Raw genomic sequence first — 14440 nt, 5'->3', positions numbered from 1 at the left:
CCTCTGTTTCTTCTGTCTTATACCTTTCTACACTACAGGCCCGGAACTGGGTTTCTGGTGCCACCTACTGCCTAACAGGAAGCTAGCCTGCATAACAAATGTAACCCTATCCTGTCTCGAGCCATGTGATGACTGATAAATCCATACTAAGCTGATTACCTTCATCCACCTAAAGAAAAAGAAACGTTCACAGTAACACCAGTGTTTCTGTCTCGTCCAACACCCTGTTTCCCATAGCAGCCTACCAGATGCCTCTGAGAAGCCCACAGGCAAGAGTTGCCCTCTCTACTGCTGTTGCTCCCCTGCAACTGGTATTTAGAGGCATCTTGCCTCCAAGGCTGGAGGTGGCCTATAGCCATCACCCTAGTAGCCATTGATAGATCTGTCCTCTATGAATTTGTCTAAGCCTTTTGCCATCACCACATTCCATGGCAGAGAATTTCCCAGCTGTACAGACAATTTTCAGTAGTTTTATTTTTCTGTAAGTTTGTGTCGGCGATGAATGTTGTTGTCTCAAACGACCAAGCTCTACATTCTATAAATATTTATTTTACAAATATTATGAGGATTTTGAACACTGTCATTTTCCATTTATTAGCGGGAGACTGAGACAGGCCATCGGCATCTCCCCCGAATCTGCCGGGTGTTTGGGCAACAAATATTTTAATGCATCTTTTGAAATCTGGTCTGGCACTTTGTCAAACAGGAACTGCACTGTTTATATTCTCCAGTCTTTTTTGAAAGCATCTCGGAGAGCAGGTACCCTTTTAAAAAAGCCGAGTCTCTCACAGATCTGTGTTTTATCAACAAAACGATAGGAAGATCAGGGCTTTTAGCTGTAAACTCTTTATTCCTCCGAGTCAGCAGTTGCTGGAAAAACTCTTATCTGTGGAAAAGAGATACCAGGGGCTGGTTTTCCAAAATGGTTTTCCTCAGTATGTGAGTAGGCCCTCCGTGGGTATGCATTCATGTGAACCAGGCAATTGGCAGATAAGACTCGGCTGCAGGTTCCTTGGTTGCAGCTGCTGAAAAGATGCTGCGTGAGTGTAAAAATTGCTGCCAGCTGTATTCATGACTGGCAGACACAGATGCTACCCAGGTTCCCTCTCTAGCATTGCCTGGAACAGTGCCCCATTGGTCTGAACTCCAGCTCTCCTGAATCTCGCACCCCAAGTCCAGATTCGTGGCATGTGTCAGTGCCTAAGCCCTACTCAGAATCTGAATTAAACACTCACCGAACACTGAGATGCCCTTCAGTTTGGTGTCGGCACAGCAGCCTTGAAAACCAAACCAGCCCAGTGATGGCCTTGCTGCTGTGTGGAAGCTTTAGGGTGATGCTTCATCTTCTGGACCTGATCTGAAGTTACGTATGCTTGTTGATCTGATGTTCGTTAATCCCTGCTGTGCCTGATGGATAGCTGCCTGCTTCTCTAGCTGGTCAGGGTTGACTGCAGAAGGGATGGGCTCCTCAGCTTCTCCAGAATTGTTTAGGTGGCGCAGTCCCTAGACACTATAGGTGAACACATGTGTAAAAGCCATGAGTCCAAACAAGCATGGCACATATTCACAAGGCTGGCTCCCTATTTAGAAACCATGGTTTACTGCAGGGGTTCCCAGCAGGGGGTACTAGTACCCCCATAAGGTACTCGGAGCCTTCCTTCCTCCTCACACTCTTTGCTCCCAATCTGAGGATTACCATCTTGAAGCCGATGTGTCCTCAGTGATGAAGAAGGGGAGAGACAAGGGTGAAGTCCAGGCTTGCTCAAGTTAGGTCCCCACAGCAGTTTTTGGACTGCAACTCTCATAATCCCCAGCCACAGTGGCCAATATCCAGGGATGATGGGAGTTGTAGGCTAACGTCTGCAGGAGGGCCAAAGATCATTCATTCATTTATTTATTCATTCGATTTATATACCTCCCTTCCAAAAATGGCTCAGGGTAGTTTACACAGAGAAATAACAAACAAATAAGATGGAAACCCGTCCCTAAAGGGCTCACAATCTAAAAAGAAACATAAGATAGACACCAGCAACAGTCACTGGAGGTGGTGTGCTGGGGGTGGAGAGGGCCAATTACTCTCCCCCTGTTAAATAAAGAGAATCACCATGTTAAAAGGTGCCTCTTTCCCAAGTTAGCAGGAGTTGAGCAGCCCTGGTGAAGACCCTCCTCCTCTGCTTCTGATTGGCTGGCTACATGCTGAAGCCCAGCCTGGCTGATGGGCTTCAGAAAATTAGCACTAAGTTCTTCCATAGTTGAGCCACCTGAAGTGGTACATCAGGGAAATGCTTGACTAACAAGCAGAAGGTTGCCAGTTTTAATCCCTGCTGGTACTATATCGGGCAGCAGCAATATAGGAAGATGCTGAAAGACATCATCTCATAGTGCACAGGAGGAGGCAATGGTAAACCCCTCCTGTATTCTATCAAAGAAAAACCACAGTGCTCTCTGGGTGCCAGGAGTCAAAATCGACTTGACGGCACACTTTACCTTTACCTTACTTCCATGGTTATTAATAGGACAAGTAAATTTGTCCCATTGGTTTCAGTGGGAGTACTCATAATTAACTTTGTCAGCCAGTGACTGGGGTAGCCTGTCTCATCACCACAGTGTGTGTGTGCGTGTGTGCGTGCGCACACACACGTACGTATACACACAAACAAACACAAACAGTGTTATCTCTCTCTCTCTGGTTACCTCAGCTGAAGGCTTGTTGCAGAAGGGGTACACCTGTTTAAAAAGGTTTGGAACCCACGATCCCTGGGCGCCAGCATTAGGGTTACACCTGGTTGCTTTTCACACCCAGTTTGTTTTCCCAGCGCAGTGCTTCCGTGTGGTTTTGGCCCTCCAGGGCAGCAAAGATGCCTGGTTTTCAGAGTGCTGTCAAAATGCTCTGATGCCATCCTGTGGGGAGGATGGTGACTATACAGAAATAGATATTCACTATTTTAGGGGTTCTCAGACTCGGATCCCAGATGCTGCTGGGCTACAACTCCATCATCTCATTGGGGGGCCCTTGGGGTGGGGGATGATGAGTCCCCAGTTGTTGCTGGACTACAATTCCCAAGTCTGAGAACTCCTGCACTAGCGGGAGTGGGGCAGGCTCCTTTAAATGCATTCAGCTGTGGAGAGGGAGAGTGTCCCAGTTTCCACTTGGCATGCTTCTTGGACAACAAAGCACTTCATCAGATGCAGATCAGAGAAACCGGATGAATTTTTCTGCATGGCACCGAATGGCACAAAGTGGCTGTGAGTGAAGGTGCCAGAAGGTGATTGGAGGCAAAAGAAGATGTACAGTACTGTGTGTTGTCCATGTTTTGCATTTCATTCTTTTCCTTATAACACTCAGAAAATTTGTGGTTGAGAGAAATGTGTGCCCTTGTTTTATTACAAGCCTGTAGGTCTATTTGCATGGCTTCCTTCCTTACCACAAGCGAGAATATTCTCTCTTCTATTCTACCCATATATATGGATAGGTATTTTAAGAGAACATTGTCTTTGCTATGAACCACACTGCCCATTGAGATCATCAGGCGAGGTTCGTCTTCAGTTGCCACTTGCTCGTCTGCTGGCTACTCAGGGATGGGCCTTCTCCATGGCTGCCCCGAGGCTTTGGAACATGCTTCCTGCTGAAATAAGAGCCTCCCCATCTCTTACAACTTTTAAAAAGGCAGTCGAGACACATTTGTTCACCCAGGCTTTTAATTAGATACTGTTTTGTTTGATTTTTAATAGTTTTTAACCTCTTAAATTGTTTTAATGTTTTTTTCCTTTTTTTATTTATGTCTGTTTATTGGTTGTTTTTATTGTTTTGTTGTAGACCGCCCAGAGACCTGTAGTTTAGGTATTGGTATACAAATAAATAAATAAGTATCCAACAGTGTGCTTGAACAATGGGTCCTTGGTGCTTCTCCTCAAAGAACTGGACCACGTTGCTGAGACCATCCCAAACTGGCAGTTGGGTCTGCACAAAAGCCAGTTTGGGGTAGTGGTTAGAGCAGGGGTTCTTGACCAGGGTTCCTCCAGATGTTGCTGAACTACAACTCCCAGCATCCCCAGCTACAGTTCATTGTGGCTAGGGATGTGCACGGAACCGTGGCGGGGGTGCCACTTTAAGAGTAGGGGAGGGTGCACTTACCCCACCCACTGCTTTCCCCCTGCCGGCATCCGTTTCTCTAACAGCTAATCGGGGCGGCAGCGTACCTCCCTGCTGCCCTGTTGCCCCCGTTGGCTGGATATGGCCAAAAGTTCCAGACACGCCCGCATGAGCCGGCACATGCGTGGGTGACACACGCACGCCCGTGTGTCTGGAACGTCCGGCCAACAGAGCGGTAGGAAGGTATGTTGCCGCCCTGATAAGCTGTTAGAAAAACGGACGCTGGTGGGGAGAAAGCGGCGGGAGGGGTAAGTGCACCTTCCCCTGCTCTTAAAGCGGCACCCCTGCTGCTGTCGAACCGGTTTGGAGGCCCATAAAGGGCCTCTGAGCTGGTTCCGAGCACGTCCTGAATTGTGGCGGGGATGCTGGGAGTTCACCAACATCTGGCGGAACCCTGGTTGGGAGCCATTGGTCTAGTGTGTTGGGTAGGAATGAGGAGACGTGAACTCAGCCACGCAGCTCCCTGGATGGCTCTGGGTTGGTCACTGATCTCTCAGCCGACCCTACCTTACAGGGTTGGTGTGAGGTTAAACATCACCATGGACACCACTCCTTCTGCCCATTTTATAGAGACGTTTGTATCAGTCTCATTCTGCCGTCGCTACTCAGGTTCCCAGGACGTCCCACCCAATTCTACGCTTCTCTGCTGCTCTCGGAGGCTGAACCTGCCATAATGCATAATGTTGCCAAGTTCTGCATGGCAGCATGTAAAATCCGCCTGGTCCTGAAAGACGACAGGTCTTGACCAGGATGACTACAGCGTTCAACTACACAGCCCAGATACAGCTCTACACAAAAGTTTTCACATTTGTACAGTTCTTAATCATCATCATCTTGATTGTTATGGTTGTTCGACCTGCAAGTTTTCAAACCCCAGGGTCTCTACAGTCTTATTGCTTTTACAGCCCCCATAGCCTTTATTGTCCTTGGAAAATTTATAAGATGTATAGTTATAAAACTTTAGAGCTTTTACAGTGTGACTATTTATACAGCTCCATTTCCTTTACAGTTTATAGATAATATAATTTTTACAGCCCGATAGTCATTACAGTGTTACAGTTTTATAGCTTACCTTGTGCCTTTTTGTGCATACCCTTCATATCATTTCATGCTTGTACATATTCTGGTCTAAGACTGTCATAGAGATGATTTGATTTGTACACCACTCTGGGCTCCTTGTAGGAAGAGTGGGATATACATGTTTTGGTATTTTTAAGGCATTTCTTCCAACACAGAAATGATGAGAGCCATGGTGGCAGTGTGGTTAGAGTGATGGACTAGGACCGGGAAGACCCGAGTTCAACTCCTCATTCAGCCATGAAGCTCACTGAGTGACTCTGGGCAAGCCATTTATCTCTCAGCCTAACCTACCTCACAGGGTTCTTGTAGGGATAAACATAACTATGTACCCCTCTGTTTGATTCTAGCCCTTGAACTCCATCTCTTCTGATTGCTCTTGGCATTGACCTTTTAATGGTTAGAGTGCTGGACTAGGACCGGGGAGACCTGAGTTCAAATCCCCATTCAGCCATGAGAATTGCTGGGTGACTCTGGGCCAGTCACTTCTCTCTCAGCCTAACCTACTTCACAGGATTGTTGTGAAAGGGAAACTCAAGTATGTTGTACACTGCTCTGGGCTCCTTGGAGGAAGAGCGAGAGATAAATGTAAAAATAAATAAAAAATGTTGGGGGTTTGTGGTTTGGGGCATTGTTTCTGGTCTAGGCTGTATTACTGTTGTCGTTTGTCTCTGCATGGCTTCCTTGGAGGAAGAACGGGATATACAAACAAACAAAATCAAATAGTTCAAGTATAAACACGGCATTGTCGGCAGAGCTTTCTTGGTATTTCTCTAGTGCATAAAATACAATTGATGGGAAACACTGTAGTTTCCTTCTCCAGTATCCAACAATAAATGCTTTTGAGACTGACAAGGTTTGTGAATGAAGATCAGCACTGCAACCCTGTTCATTGACGACTATTCCCTATTGAGCCAAGTGGGACTGATGTGATTTCTGAGCAGATATGGAATGGATAGGATTGTTACCATTTCTCTCGCTCTTCCAGGCTTCTTTCCAGCGCTCTAACAGTCACGACAAGGTCCGGAGGATAGTAGCTGAGGAGGGTCGCACAGCAAGGAACTTGATTGCCTGGAGTGTCCCATTGGGAAGCAAGGAGGAGGATGGTAAGCATTTAGCTGTTTTTGCCATATTTGGGTTCAAGCAACAATTATGCCCAACGTTAGTTGATACTCGAGTTCTATTAAATTCTCCCACTACATGTAAGCACTATAAGATATTCCCCTTAAGAGATCAGTGTTCCCTCTAACAGGGATTCTCAGATGTTGTTGGCTACAACACCCAGAATCCCCAAGCAAAAGCCATTGCAGATGGGGATGTTGGGAGTTGTAGTCAACAACAACTGGGAATCCTTGTTAGAGGGAACACTGCAGGGAAGAGCATCTGCAGGCTTGCATGCAGAAGGCCCTGGTTTCCTCCCTGGCAGTAACTCCAGACAGGGCTGAGAGAGATTCCTGCCTGCAACCTTGGAAGAAGCTGCTGCCAGTCTGGGTAGACAATACTGAGCTAGATAGACCAATGATCTGACTTGGTAGAAGTCAGCTTCCTGTGTTCCCAAGTGACAGCTAGGAGTTGCTCTCAACAATCACTGCTTTTTGGAGATATGCTAAAGAGCAGTTCCTCAGCTGCTCCTCTATGCAGCGTCCTCAGGGAGCTGCTGGGGCCTAAGAACCTGCTGCTGACTCCAAGCCTTGCTGTCCCCTCTGTCCAGAGCTCTTGGTAGCTGCCATCTATCTCCCACCCACGCACCAACACAGTGCCCCCATCCTGACGCTATGCGACCGGGTGCTGTGTTGGGCTAGGGGCATTGCACTGTGGGTTAAAAAAATGACGTCTTCTTGTATGGCTGCCAAGAAGAGTGCTTGGCCCCTGGTGCGCCACCATCAAGGTCAGCCTCCTCCCAGCTGTTGGAGGCCCACCAAGGGCGCTTTGCTAGGGTCCCCTTTGCACCTGAAGCCTTGACCTCATGCACTGCCTTCCCTTTTATTTAATTTTATTGATTTAACATATTTCTATACCGCCCAAAACTAGCGTGTCTGGGCGGTTTACTTTTGAGGAAAACGAAAACATTTTTGGTTTCCAAAAGAAATAATTAGAAGACCACATGGCTCTGTGGTCGCCAGGAGTTGACACCAACTCAACGGCACAACCTTTCCTCTTTTTTTTTTTTAATGTAGTCAAGGTTTCTACATGGAGAGTTCTAGATTAGAAATGCACTTTGCCCCTTCTGTGCCCCCCCCCTCATTTCTTTTCTTGTGCTGCCACTGCCAGACACTGAAATGGACTTGAGTAAATGCCTCCCCTCTCTGGAGAAAATAAAAGCTCATGCCTGGACCTGTCAGTCTCCAACTCTACTGCTCAGAATGAATGTCCTCTTGGTCTCCGTCTTTCTCAAGAGGGGTGTCTTTATGTCCGAAGGCATTCAAGAGTTATTGTTGACTCAAATACTTTTTTCTCTTCCCAGGAAAACCTAAATGGCAAGTAGGGGGGAAATCAAAGAGAATAACTCAGGGGACGCACAAAACAGCGAAACAGGTTTGTGTTTTCTGGTTATAATGCTTTTTTGTATTTCCTTAGCAACATGCACTATGACTTATATAGCACCACCATGATATAAATGCACAGTTCTTTACAACTCTGCCCAGCCTGACCTCAGCATTGTCATTCGCGCTGTTAGGGAAGAGGGGACCAAGGCAGGCAGCTCTCCTTAGCTCTCCAGACAGAGCTCTCCACCGCTGGAGGGGCAAGGTTGCCTCTCCCTGGGTTATAGTGTTGAACTTGGTCTAGGAAGATCTGGGTTTAAACCCTCCATCCTAGTTATAAAGCTGACTGGATGATCTTGGGCTAGTCCCAGTTTCTCAGCCTGTCTAGGGGAGTTGGGAGGATAAAGCGGGATGTGTACATATATGGCTATCCTTAGAGAGCCATGGCAGGGAGCAGGGCTGGGGGGAAATCAGCCCATGCAGAGCTCCTCCCAGTTAATTTTCATGGGCTTTGAAAGAGCAGGGCCCTGGGCAGTTGCCCTCCTCTAAGGACACTCTGTCTACATACCATGCATGGTGTCCTGAGCTCCTTGGGGAAAGGGTTGGGGAAGTGTAATAAACAACAATAAGCATTTGGGACAGGCAATCTTTCCAATAATCGGGGTGCCCCATGGTATTGCGGCACCCGAGGCAAGGCACTGAGTGTTGCCTTGCCCCACAACCCTAGTGGGGGCTAATTCCCCCACCTTAAAACTGTTGGAGATGTGACTCCATAAGCATTTCCTCTTGACAGCAATTTCTCCTAGGAACATAGAAAACTGCCATATACTGAGTCAGACCATTGGTCTGTCTAGCTCAGTATTGTCTTCACAGACTGGCAACGGCTTCTCCAAGGTTGCAGGCAGGAATCTCTCTCAGCCCTATCTTGGAGAATCCAGAGAGGGAACTTGAAACCTTCTGCTCTTCCCAGAGCGGCTTCATCCCCTGAGGGGAATATCTTGCAGTGCTCACATATCAAGTCTCCCATTCATATGCAACCAGGGCGGACCCTGCTTAGCTATGGAGACAAGTCATGCTTGTTACCACAAGACCAGCTCTCCTATTGACCACTAGGGACATTAGGAGTAGAGGTAGAGAGTAGGGATGTGTGAACTGGCTTCATTTGCATGGTGATGCAAAAAAAAAAAAAAAAAGGCCGCCATGTGCGTGCAGAGGATTGAACCGGCCTGGGATAGGTTGGCAGGAAGCTGCCGAGGACCCCACCCACGAGGGCGCCACAAATCAACCTTTTTAAAAAAACGATTTTAACACTACTTGGCACCCCTAAACTGTTTTTGAATTCAAAACAAACTGGGCCCCTGTTTGAGGGAGCCAACCCGAACATGCCTGATCTGGTTTGGAGTTGAATCAAACTGGGCAAACTGGTTTTGCTCACATCTCTGCCCCCTTGTTCTCTCTCTTTGCTCCTGTATCTCTGCCCTAAGTCATTTGTGACAAATAGACTGCTATTCCTAAGTCACTCCCTTCTTTCTTTTTTCTTTCTACCCTGAGCTAGCTCATACGGGGTGCAGGCTTTCTATCTTGAGTTGGTAACTTCTTTGAACAAACCTTTGATCGTTTTCGCCCTCAGGCCGTTGTCTCCAGATCTCCTCCCTGAGCACTGTTCTCCTTCGACTGGGTTCCTCTGCTCAGTGGGGGGTTGACTTAAATTCTCCCCTACTGAAATGGACCATTGCAAGTTTGAAAGTGGAAGAGGGAGGGCTGCCAGCTCCCTCTGCTTTTTCCTTATGCTTCCTTCAAGCTTGGCAAGAAGTACGGGGTGAGGTCCTCCTTGCTAACCTTGCAAGGGTCAGATCGGTCCTGAAGTGCTGGTGGGATCTTGCTGTCATGCTCGCCCCCACATCCTTGCACCCCATGGAAAGGCTTCACCCTGCCTCATGAAAGGCCTGGCCCTCAGTGCATGAATGTTAAGTGTTCTTTCATGATACAAAGATATTCAAATACGATGCACCATATTGCTTAAGCCCCTGCAGGACAATTTATCAGGTCTGGTTTCCTACCAAAAAGGGGGGTGGAAATTAATATCAATAAAAGTGGTCTCATTTGAATTCCATTTTTATAACAGATACGCTAAAACAGTATTTATTACATACACAGTTAACAAGGAATAGATCTAGAATGCTCAGGAAAAGGGACAAAAAAAAAAAAATCCTTCAAATTGGAGTAAATGGAGAGTGAAACTAGCATCCAGATGTGATGAGGGTATGTTTCGCTCTCTGGGGAAGACGGCCATTTATACTGATATTTCAAACCACCAGGAGATTTAAAAGGGCAGCGTTAACACAAATACCCAACTGTTCCACATCAATAATTATGCTATATTAACCACAAAGCGAAGAGGTGCAGAAGTAAAACGATAGCCAAGTATCGCTAATGGAAATTTAACATCTTCCCTCTTGGGGCCATTCAGTCTTTTTAACACCAGTTTGCTCTAGCAAAGGCAAGGTTTGTTTCCATATGCTAAAAAGAGAGAGAAAATAATACTCTCAAGTAATCAATTTAAAGGTATTTCAGATGCCACACATGCTCTTTAGGAGATTTGGCAGCCAGTAAATACTGAAGAAGAAATGCTAACCAAAGAAGCCAGGCAGGACAAAGCCAAACTAAGTAGTATGAAAATCTATCTATTTATTAATTAAAAGATTTAATATACCGCCCAATCCACAGACTCGGGGTGGTGTACAAGGCAAGAACAGCATCCGAGATTTTTTTAAAAAGAGAGAGAGATTTAAAGGGCAAATGCCTGGCAGAAAAGAAACGTCTTCAATAACATCTTAAAAGCTGAAAGGGAGAAAATGGTTATTTGAAATAAATTAAGTTATTACATAACACTGTAGTTTACAATAAAACATAAAGCATGCATACACAATAACCTACACCTCCTTTCCAAGAGGAATGGATTAATATAATATTACAAGCTCAACTTCCACATATATCGTCTAACTAGCCAATGTATTAATCATAATTAAAACTTCCCACTTCAAGCTATTTACTGGCACACAATATCCCTATTCCTAAATGTGCCTTCCTCCATCTTCTTCAAGTGTCTCATGCAGTCTGTTCATTAACCAATTGCATAATAAATCAGTATCAGTGATTTAGGTAACGAGGCATACCTTATAGTACATTATGTTATAAAACAATGTATGTGACAACATATACAGTTGCCTGCAATTCCCTCTAAATTAGTGTCCCTCAGTACCTAAAATATGTTTTAAAAATTAATTTAAAATTAATAGCCGACAAGTAGATGAAGTAACTCATGAGTAGCCACCCTGAAACTACTGAGACAAGTCATGACTATTGTCCCATTAATTTCAGTGGAACTACTCATGAGTTACTTCATCTGAATGTCAGCCAATAGAAATGACTGTACACATGTATATAAAAATAAAAGTAAATATATTCATTATAAGTATTCTTATTTATTTATTTATTTGACATATTTTAACCGCTTAAACATACGTCTCAAGGCAGCTTACACAAATTCAAATTCAAAGACCATCCTTAAAAAAATAATAATACAAGTATTAAAACAATACAAACATTTTAAATCTGCTTAAAAGTAAACAAAAGTCTGGTTAAACAGATGCATTTTGAGCATTTTTAGGAGGCTGCAAAAGGGGTTGAAGCTCTTATTTTGACAGGGAGTGTGTTCCAAAGATTCAAGGCAACTACAGAGGAGGCCTGATCCTGAGTCACCACCAGATGGCAACTGTGCTCGGACTTCCCAGGAAGATCTTAATGATCAGTGGGGTTCATGAGGAAGAAGGTGTCTTAGAACAGCGCCCTAAAATGACACTGTATAGATAAAAATAAGAACCCTGGGCCCAAGCCATTTAGGGCTTTATAGGTAATTAACAACACCTTGTGTTTCACTGGGAAACATATTGGCAGGCAATGTAACTCTTTTAAGATGGGAGTAATATGGGGCTGCCCTAGATACCAACCTGGCTGCCACATTTTGCACCAATTGCAGTTTCCGGAATACATACTAAGCAGGCGCGGAGCCTGACTGCCAGTGGCCCATGTGCGGCTGCAGCCCCACTCACCCCATGTCTGACATCAGATGCGGGAGCTAGCCATGCCCACATGTCTGACGTCAGACGCGGGGGGCATGGTCTGGCTCCTGAACGGAGCCCTGCGGGGCTCCGTTTGAGAGTTGGGAGTCAGGGGAGCTAGACTGGGGATTGTGCTGCGTTGGCAGCGTAGCCAGGAGCAGCTCTTCCCTGCAGCCATTTAATTCCTGAATGGTGGCCGCGTGGCCCCTGATTGGTGTGGCCTGGGTTCTTTGAACCCGTTTGCCCAGTGGTGGCTCCGCCCCTGATACTAAGGCAGTCCAACATATAGCACACTTCAGTAAAGCCTGGAGGTCAGTAAACAAGCCAGGATATGTGTTATTGCTCTAAGGTCACCCTCTTCCAAAAATGGACACAGCTGGCATATCAGCCAAAGCTGATAAAAAGCACTCCTGGCTACTGCCTCAAGCTGAGGAACCAGAGAGAGGTTGGGGTCCAGAAGTACTCCCAGACTGTGTACCTATTCCTTCTGCAGGAGTGTAATTCCATTCATGACAAGCAGAACTAACCCATCTCCTGAGTTGTGACCCCACCCCCCAACAATAAGTACCTCCATCTTTTTTTTAATTCATACTCAGTTTATCTGTCATCCAGCCCATTATCGCCTGCAGGCAGGCATTTAGGGAAGTTATGCCACTTCCTGATGACATTGACATGGAGAAATCGCTTTGGGTGTCATCAGCATACTGATAGCACTCTGCATCCAATCTCCTGATGATCTTTCATGGTTATTATAATTATCTCATGGCTAGTATATAAAATAAGTATCTGTATATATTATATGGTATATTAGAGATGTACAGGAGAACCCTGTTATTCGTGGGTTCCATTCCGTGGGCGCAGGGCGTGGGCGGATAGTGTGAATAACAGGGCATTAAGTGAATAACAGGGCATTAAGGCAATGGGAATCGGGGTAGGTTCTGGAACACAGAAAATCTGCCCTGAATCAGCTGAAAATGGCAGGTTTTGTCCTGTTCCCCCCATCACCCCCAAATGGCCCCTTGAGGTGCCCTACCATGTTGCACAGTTGCCCACGAGACCAAAAATTGCAGCTCTTGCCTTCCATTTTGAGCCATAAAATGGCTCCCAATCTCCCTGGCAGTCAAAGTGGCAGCCGGAAATGACCTCTGAGGTCATTTCTGGCCACTCTTGACCCGTGGATATGCAGGTTTAACCCTTTTTTTTTTTACCACTGAGGTCGGGTACTAATTACCCAACTGCGGATATGCGAAACCGCAAGTGCTGGACCTGTGAATAGTGAGGACCTCCTGTATTATTACCTCACCATTACTTTGGTTGGTTCAGATTAGATAAAAACATATGTCTCTAGGCTGCAACCGAGAAACTGATAAGGTTCTTTCTATATCAGAAACTTATATTTAGACTAGAGCAGGCCTTGTGGAGGAGCTTGGATTCCCCAAGTCTAACCTCATTTCATAAAACGGGGGGCAGTATCCATATTAGTAATGTCATGACTAGGCACCATTGAAATCAATGCAACAAGTTAGTTACAATCAACTTAAGTTCTATTAATTTCAATAAGAATTCATCATGACTAATGAAGAGCAACAGCAAGAGAGAGGGCATGTCCTTGCCTCTTGCTGTGGGCTTCTCAGAGGCATCTGGTGGGGCCACTGTATGAAACAGGGTGCCAGACTAGATTGGCCTTGGGCCTGATCCAGCAGGGCTGTTCTTATTGGGGATGTGCACAAAGTGTTTCGTACACATCTCGGGGTGGTGTGGGGGGCGAGGGGTGGGGGGCGGGGGGCGGAGAGCGGTCACTTTAACAGGAGGAAGGCAAGTCTTAACTGCCCCTTTGTTGCTCCTCTGCTCAGTGTGGTGCTGTTCATATTAAGCAGCTATGCTCTCTGTTTTACAAAGCCATACCTCCCGTCTGCTTCTTGCTTGGGAACAGGAAGTTCACTGTTCCCAGCAGCCCATGGGTGGCATCAGCATGGAAATGGCATCTGCGCATGTGCGAACACCATCTTGAGCGGTCAGCATGGGCAGCTTGAACGATTGGGCGCCTCGAAATAGAGGCGCCGAAACGTGTTGTGCACATCCCTACTTCTTATGTTCTTATGACTACCTTAGTCTGGATGCTGCTTGCCCGGTGATTCCAAAAAGCGTTTGGGCAGGCTTACATCACTGTCAGAAAGCAAATAGGAGGGGCCTGGAGGTTCCTGGTGAATGCTCGCTCCTGGTGTGGGCCAATACGTCTGCCCCTTTCTGTGATATCTGATGTTGCGTGGAGAAAGTTGGGTTCCTTCCACTGCCCCAACAGTCCCTGTCCAGCTTCAGATGTAGGCTCCACCCAACATTGGTGGGTTCAGATGTCACCGAAAAGGGCGGAAGTACCAGCTTGCACTGGGAACACATGTTCGTCAAGGACCTCCGGTCCCCTTCGGCTTAATTCCAGGCAGTCGTGTGAATCGGCTCTTTAATTCCCACTTTCTCAGATGCATTTTGGAAACTGTCATCCTCTCAGAAAATTTGTCTTCGTATAGATTTTCCAATCAGGTAGAGGGAGAGAGTTGTAATTTAAAACCAATGTTATTTCCAGAAAGTGGAACAAAATTTATTGCAGT

At 46.1% G+C, this 14440-nt stretch overlaps 1 protein-coding gene across 4 annotated transcripts in view; it reads left to right on the top strand.

Moving 5' to 3' along the window:
- SCAPER (S-phase cyclin A associated protein in the ER) overlaps positions 1-14440 on the top strand; it is a 265705-nt gene that overhangs the window by 17390 nt on the left and 233875 nt on the right. For all 4 annotated transcript variants that reach the window (XM_053272259.1, XM_053272260.1, XM_053272257.1 and 1 more), the window contains 2 exons: positions 6219-6336; positions 7695-7765. In XM_053272259.1, the coding sequence (XP_053128234.1) occupies positions 6219-6336; positions 7695-7765 (189 nt within the window). The remainder of the gene's footprint in view (positions 1-6218; positions 6337-7694; positions 7766-14440) is intronic.

Source organism: Hemicordylus capensis, chromosome 10, assembly GCF_027244095.1.
Source record: "Hemicordylus capensis ecotype Gifberg chromosome 10, rHemCap1.1.pri, whole genome shotgun sequence".
Taxonomy (NCBI): Eukaryota; Metazoa; Chordata; class Lepidosauria; order Squamata; family Cordylidae; genus Hemicordylus; species Hemicordylus capensis.
This window is presented reverse-complemented; position numbering and strand designations above follow the sequence as displayed.